This window comes from Hipposideros armiger, unplaced genomic scaffold (genome assembly GCF_001890085.2).
Source record: "Hipposideros armiger isolate ML-2016 unplaced genomic scaffold, ASM189008v1 scaffold_1155, whole genome shotgun sequence".
NCBI classification, from domain to species: domain Eukaryota; kingdom Metazoa; phylum Chordata; class Mammalia; order Chiroptera; family Hipposideridae; genus Hipposideros; species Hipposideros armiger.
The window spans coordinates 271,809-278,851 of NW_017732505.1; the positions used below are offsets into that span (position 1 = coordinate 271,809).

The following is a 7,043-nucleotide window of genomic DNA, read 5'->3' on the forward strand; positions in this document are numbered from 1 at the left end:
AAATCAGGAAATCAATTCCATTTACAATTGCTTCAAAAACAATAAAATACCTAGGAATAAATTTAACCAAAGAAGTAAAAGACCTGTACTCAGAAAATTATAAAAAAATGTGTATTTCTTAATAAGAAATAATTTAATAAAAAAATGATGTATATATGTATGTGTACACATTGGACTATTACTCAGCCATGAAAAAGAGTAAAATCTTGCCATTTGTGATAACACTGGTGGACTTGGACGGTATTATGCTAAGTGAAATTAGTTAGAGAGAGATGGGAAAATACTGTATTAGTTCACTTATATGGAATCTAAAAAACAAAACAAACAAAAAAATAGAAACAGACTTATAGATACAGAGAACAAACTGATGGTTGCCAAAGTTGAGACAGGTGGGATGTGGGTAAAAAAGATGAAGGGGAAAAGAGGTACAAACTTCCAGTTATAAAATAAATAAGTCACAGGGATGTAATGTATAGCATAAGGAATGTAATCAATAATATTGAAATAATTTTATTTATTTTTATTTTTTATTAATATTTTTAAAACATTTTATTGGGGAATTGGGGGAGGGAAACAGCATTGGGGAATCAGGGAAGGGGAACAGAAAAGTTGGTGTTCTTATATTCTTCAGTCTAGTTGTGTAGGACGTCGTTTCACTGGCCCATGTTGGTATTATCATTGTGCTCTTCCTGGGTGAGGCAGGTCAGTCGCTGGCCTCTGGAAGGCCGCTCACGGTGGCTCTTGGCAGCTCACACTGGCTGCCAGCCACTCATGGTAGCTCATGGCAGCCCACTGCAGCAAGGGCTGCAGCCTATGCCGTCGCCGGCGACTCACAGCAGCCCAGCTCCAGGTCAAGCCGTTATTCACCATCTTAGCTGTAGAGGGCAGTGTCACTGGCCCTCATGTGGGATCCAAACTGGGGCCCTGCTGCTCAGAGCTAGCGTCCCACTCCAGCTCTTAACCAACGCGCCATTTGGCTGGCCCTTGGAATAATTTTATGGAGTGACCGATGGTTACTAGACTTTTTGGGTGGATCACATCATAAGGTATATTAGTGTTGAAAAACTATGTTATGCACCTGAAACTAATGCAATGTTGTATGTCAACTGTACTTTACTAAAAACAAAAAGAAAAAGATCAGAATGGCAGGGGAACTATCATACAGAGTTCATAAAATTTCTCAGATTACAAAATAAAACAAACAAAAAAACATGTGAGAGTCTCAGGCCTCTCAACTGACTATGTTTCCATGTCTTCAGATTACAGTCTCGCTGCCTTTCTCCACCTGTCCTACCCCTGCTATGGGACTCACCAAATTTGACTCTTTCATCCCCTCTCTGTTATTCTCTTCGACCCTGTCTTTTCAGCTGTCACAAAAAAAGAGAGATAAAAGAGAAAGACACTGAGCATCTGCAGGCCAAACAAAGATAGGAACCAGAACACACACACACACACACACACACACACACACACACACACGAGCACATGCAGACTCATACATCCAGGAACACACACCATCACCACCCTATAAAAACAAACACACTCTCACACTGAAAACAATACAAGCATATAAAGCATACATGCAGATATAAGCTGACTCATCTACAGAAATATACACAGGGCATCTTATGGGCAAGATGAAGTAACAATGACCAGAGGAAATAACCCCACTGAAATAACCACTACATGGAGAACAGACATGATAACAGTTTTTAAAGCACAGAACATCAGGCAATGAAAGACTGTGCGTCTGAGAAATCAAAAACAAAAGTGATCTCAGTGTCTACAGTTGTCTCAGTGTATGTTCTTCAAGGAGTTTTCAGGATCAGTGCAGTCAGGAAAACCCAGGTGGAGTCCCATTCACGCCCCAAATTGAGGAGACAGAATGGAGAGTCTAAGGGGTCCAAGGCAGCTAGAATTCACAGGACAAAGTACAGGTTAGGAGCTGCAGAGAGAAGGAATTCTGAAGATCTTCAGAGGGTCCCTGGAGAACATTCAGCTGAGGACTGATCAAACATGGGTGTATAAAAAATACTAGAGGCTGGGAAAGAACCCTAACAAAAGATTAGAGGAAATGGTACTCAGGCAAGGCCAGAAAGAGTACTTGTTCCCATCAGCCAAACTGAAAAAAAAAATCGTAATTCCTGAGGCACTGGGACTCAAGAAAGCCTTGCTTAGTAGTGGGGAATAATCAGTCCTAGACGGCACACTTCTCAGAACTCACTGAACAAATCTTAAAAAAGAAGACCTGAAAGGGTTAAACATTTTCCAAGTATTACTTGTGTTCCAGAACAAAGCTTAAGGATATGTATCAATACAAATATCCAGTACACAACCAGGTAAAATTCATACTGTATGGAATCTAACAAAAAGTTACCAGGCATGCAAAGAGGTAGACAATTATGGCTAATAAAGAGGAGGAAAGAAACGCTGACACAGATGTTAGAATTAGCTGACAAGGACATTAATACAGCTATAATAAAGGTATTCCATATGTTATAAAAGTTTAGTAGCAATACGGAAGATATGAAAAAGACCCAAATCAAACATTAGAGGTAAAAACTACAATACTTGAGATAGAAATACACTTATGGAATTCATGGCAGATTAGATACTGTAGAAGTGTAGAAGAAAAGATTAGTAATCTTGAAGTCACAGAAATAGAAACTATTCAAAATGAAATACAGAGAAAAGAGAATTAAAAAATATAAACAGAATGTCACTGAGTTGTGAGACAACATCAAGAGGCCTAATTTATGTATAATTGAGTCTTTGAAAGAAAGGAGAGAGAGGTGGAGACAAAAAATATATTTGAAAAAATTGATGGTTGAAAAATTTCCAAATTTGGTGAAAATTATGAACATGTATATCTAAGAATATCAGCAAACAAACAAACAAAGAAACAAAAGGGCCGAGTGGCGCATTGATTAAGAACTGGCTTGGGACGCCAGAGGGCCCCAGTTCGGATCCCACATATGAGCGCCAGTGACACTGCCCTGTACAGCTAAGATGCTGAACAACAGCTCAACCTGGAGCTGGGCTGCTGTGGGTCGCCGGTGACAGCGTAGGCTGCAGTCCCCTGCAGCAGTGGGCTGCCATGGGCTACCGTGTATAGCCAGCAGCCAGCATGAGTGGCCAGCAGCCGCCGTGAGCGGCCGACCAGAGGCCAGTGACTGATCTGCCTTGCCTGGGAAGAGTGCAATGATGGTGCCAGCTTGGGCCAGTGAAACAACATCCTCCACAACTCGACTTAAGAACAAAACAACAGCAACTTGTCTGTTCCCCTTCCCCCGATTCCCCAGCACTGTTCCCCTCCCCGAATTCCCCAATAAAATCTTAAAAAAAAAAAAAAAGAAACAAAATATAAAGAGGCTACACCAGGGCACACCATAATCAAATTTCTCAAAACTCGTGTAAAAAAGACACATGAAAATATAATTGAAAACTTAGATGAAATGCACAAATTCCTTAGAAGATACAAACTATCAAAGCTCACTAAAAGAGAAATAAATAACCTGAATAGCATTGTAGTTATTGAATTTGAAGTTAACATTTTTTTCTACAGAGATGACACCAAAAGCATAGGTAAAAAAAGTAAAAATACATAAGTTGGATTGCATCAAAATTAAAAACTTCAGTGTATCAAAGGATATCAACAGAGTGAAAAGGCCACCTATGGAATGGGAGTAAATATTTGCAAACCATATATCTGATAAAGGGTTAATACACAGAATATATAAAGAATACCTACAACTCAACAAGAAAGAAACAATCCAACTGAAATATGAGCAAAACATTTGATTAGACATTTTTCTGAACAAAGTATACAAATGCGCAACCAGCATATGAAAAGATGCTCAACAGCAGTAATCATTAGGAAAATGAAAATAAAACCACAATGAGATAACACCTCAGACACATTAGGATTGTTGCTATATCTCTATATCAATCTGTACAGAAAATAACAAGTGTTGGTGAAGATGTGGAAAAATTGGACATTGTGCGCTGATGGTGACAATGTAAAATTGTACAGGTACTCTGGAAAACAGTATGGCAGTCCCTCCAAATATTTAAAATAGAATTACCACATGACCTAGCAATTCTACTTCTTTGTATACATCCAGAATAAATGAGAGCAAGGTCTCAAAGAGGTATTTCTATACCCATGTTCATAGCAGCGTTATTCACAATAACCAAAAGGTAAAAGCAACTCAAGTATTTATCAACAAATCAATGCATAAGCAAAGTGTAGTGTATATATACATTGGACTATTATTAGTCTTTTAAAAGACGGAAATTGTCACACATGCCACATTCAACATGGATAAAACTTGAGAACATTATGCTCAGTGAAATAAGTCAGACACAAAAAGATTTCAGTTATCTGAGGTACCTGGAGTAGTTTGCCTAACATTGCAAGAAAGATGCTACCTAATCTCCCTCCACTCCCTTTTAAAAAAAAGACACAGAGAGGGGTGGAAAGTCATTCCCAGGGTACGACAGGTCCATGTGGACACAATCATTCACATATTCTGCAAATTGGCACTGAGCTTGCTGGAGGCTCAGAGCAATGATGGAGAGTGACACCAGCCCAGTGGACATCTGTTGGGAGCTGGCTGGAATCAGCCAGGGACACTGAGGCTTTAGGTTGGCAAGCTTCAGTCTCCAGGTAGATACAGGCCTGGGGTGAGCGGCCTTGCAGCAGTTTGGTGGGGACCTTTGGGACAGTGTTTCTGCCTTAAACTGCTTCCAGATAACACAAGTGCAAGGAGTAAAGATCCCAGCTTGCTGATAGGAAAAGCTTATGGGCTAAGGGATTCAGTTGCTCATGGACTATGGACTTGCAGTTTCAACATACATTTCCACTCTGGGACTTTATACCATGGACCTGCTTCACATGCTTGCGACTTTCTACTGTGGACTTGTTGACAGTTTCTATTTGCCTCAGTTTAACCTTGCCTAGCTATATCATTGGTTTATATTGTGTATAACATAGCTTCTTGCTGAGGAGAAATTGTTTCTTCTCAGCCCATGAGTTTTAGCGTTAGGGAATTGCTCCCTAAAATGAGGAAATTGCTTCCCCTTAAGAATCTTGTATGCCCAATAAACGAGATCTCAGTTTTGCCACCAGCAGACTGAGTCCCTCCTGTCCCCGCACTTTGTCTCTCTTCTCTTTTCTTTTTCATCTCTGGCCCAATCCTCTCAGAGACCCGTTTGGTGAGCTCCTGGCTGACGAGACAGGGGCATTCGGTTGAGTGAACTGGTCTCATTCAGACATCAATCAAACTGGGGTCAGTCTCTGCACTTCCGGGACTCAGCGTCTAAAAGGGGAAACAGAGACACTGAGACAGGGAGAGAAAGCAAGAGAGAGAGACACATAGATACACAGATTGTCAGAGAGGATCAGAGACATGTCCTGCACTGTAAACACACAGCCAGAGGCAGGGAGAGAACTGCTCTGTGCTGGTGAGAGCAGTCAGCGATACAGGGGACCAAGTGTCCCCCTGCCAGGTCTCAGTCTCTCTGTCTTTCTCCACCTGACCCCCTCCACCTCTGAGTCTAACCAGTTCTGTGTCTCTCCCCACTCCTTCTATTTCTCCCATTTGTGGCTGTCACAGAAAGGAGGGTGAAGGAAGGGGGACTGAGCACCTGAAGGCCCTACAAACACAAGAACAGGGAGATGCACAAACACACAAACACACACAGATGCACACACAGGGACACACGCCACTACCACCACCATGCACATGCAAACATCTCTTCACATATGAATGCATGTTAATCCACATAAGCCTACACATGCAAAAATACATGCATAAGCACATGCAGACTCATACACAGAAACACATCAGCATGTTCACATCACTACAGACACCCCTTTACATATAACAATCTTACAGGCACACACACAGATGCAATCAGGAATGGACAAACTTGCAAGCATCAACACACAAACAAGATCACAAGTAGACAGTGTATGCTCACCATAACCACAAAAATAAACAGACAACTCATGTATGGACACATACTCACATTGACCTTGGAAACTACCACAGGATTCTGCTGGTATCTGGGGAGGGAGTGCTAGGGTAGGCGGTGAGCAGGTCACTGGGCTACCTAAACAGGGAGTATGGGCGCCTTATCACCTGTCTTCCAAGTTCAAATTCCTGGACAATAATGAGATGGAGGCGGGGAATGGGTGACATTACATAAGCGGGTGAAGAGGCAGTCTGAGGATAAAGGGCCCATCTTGAATCGGCAGTGGGCTGGAAGGCAGTCAGGCTGAGACCATGGAGCTCAGTGTCTTCCTCCTCCTTGCTTTCCTCACAGGTCTCTTGCTTCTCCTGGCCAGGGGCCACCCAAAGGCACAGGGCCGCCTCCCACCAGGCCCCCGTCCTCTGCCCATCTTTGGGAACCTTCTCCAGATGGACAGAAGAGGCCTCTTAAAATTCTTCCTGAGGGTAAGATGCAAATGGATGGGGTCTGAGGGTGGCTCCCTGTCTCCATACTTGGGGATCACTCACCAGGAGTGAGCCTTCCAGGCTCAGGTGTGGGGCGTGGGAAGGTTGGTGAGTAAGAGGCATGGAGCTCAAGCACGGTGGGTGGTGGTCAGATAGTCAGAGGCATCCTGCTCAGTTGGAAGTGCATGGCACTGTCCCTGGAGAGGGCAAGCGGGCATGAAGAGGTGTCTGGGTATGAGCCAAGGAAGTAGAATTTCACATCTTCTGTCGCCACTGGAAGAGAGAGAAAAAGGCGTGTTGGCAGCAATGAAATAGGTTTGTCCTGTGTCAACAAGAGAACAAATATTGGCTCATGTCAGTGCCAAGATAATGCAGAGGAGGAGGGGAGAACTGGACGAGAGGCCACCTACAGAGTGTTTCCCAGTAAGCACCATGGTGACCACATTTCTGGATCTTGGGCTTGTCATTCCTTTGCTTTTTTTTTTTTCTTTTTATATTGTTTTTTTGTTTTGTTTTTGTATTAAATTATTTTTTATTATGAAATACACATTTTTTAGAATTAGTTTCAGCTGTACAACACAG

At 42.3% G+C, this 7,043-nt stretch overlaps 1 protein-coding gene and 1 long non-coding RNA gene across 2 annotated transcripts in view; one reads left to right on the plus strand and one right to left on the minus strand.

The window, feature by feature from the left end:
* Positions 1–5,113: 5,113 nt before the first annotated feature.
* On the minus strand, positions 5,114–6,734 carry LOC109376599 (uncharacterized). Its single transcript, XR_002122755.1, has 3 exons — positions 6,525–6,734; positions 6,034–6,167; positions 5,114–5,321 (listed from the first exon to the last, which is right to left on the minus strand). It is a non-coding gene; the product is annotated as an uncharacterized LOC109376599 (long non-coding RNA).
* Positions 6,210–7,043, plus strand: part of LOC109376598 (cytochrome P450 2B11-like) — a 12,724-nt gene continuing 11,890 nt past the window's right edge. Inside the window, exon 1 of the mRNA XM_019632649.1 lies at positions 6,210–6,461. Coding sequence (XP_019488194.1) covers positions 6,291–6,461 — 171 coding nt within the window. The 5' untranslated portion in view covers positions 6,210–6,290. The remainder of the gene's footprint in view (positions 6,462–7,043) is intronic.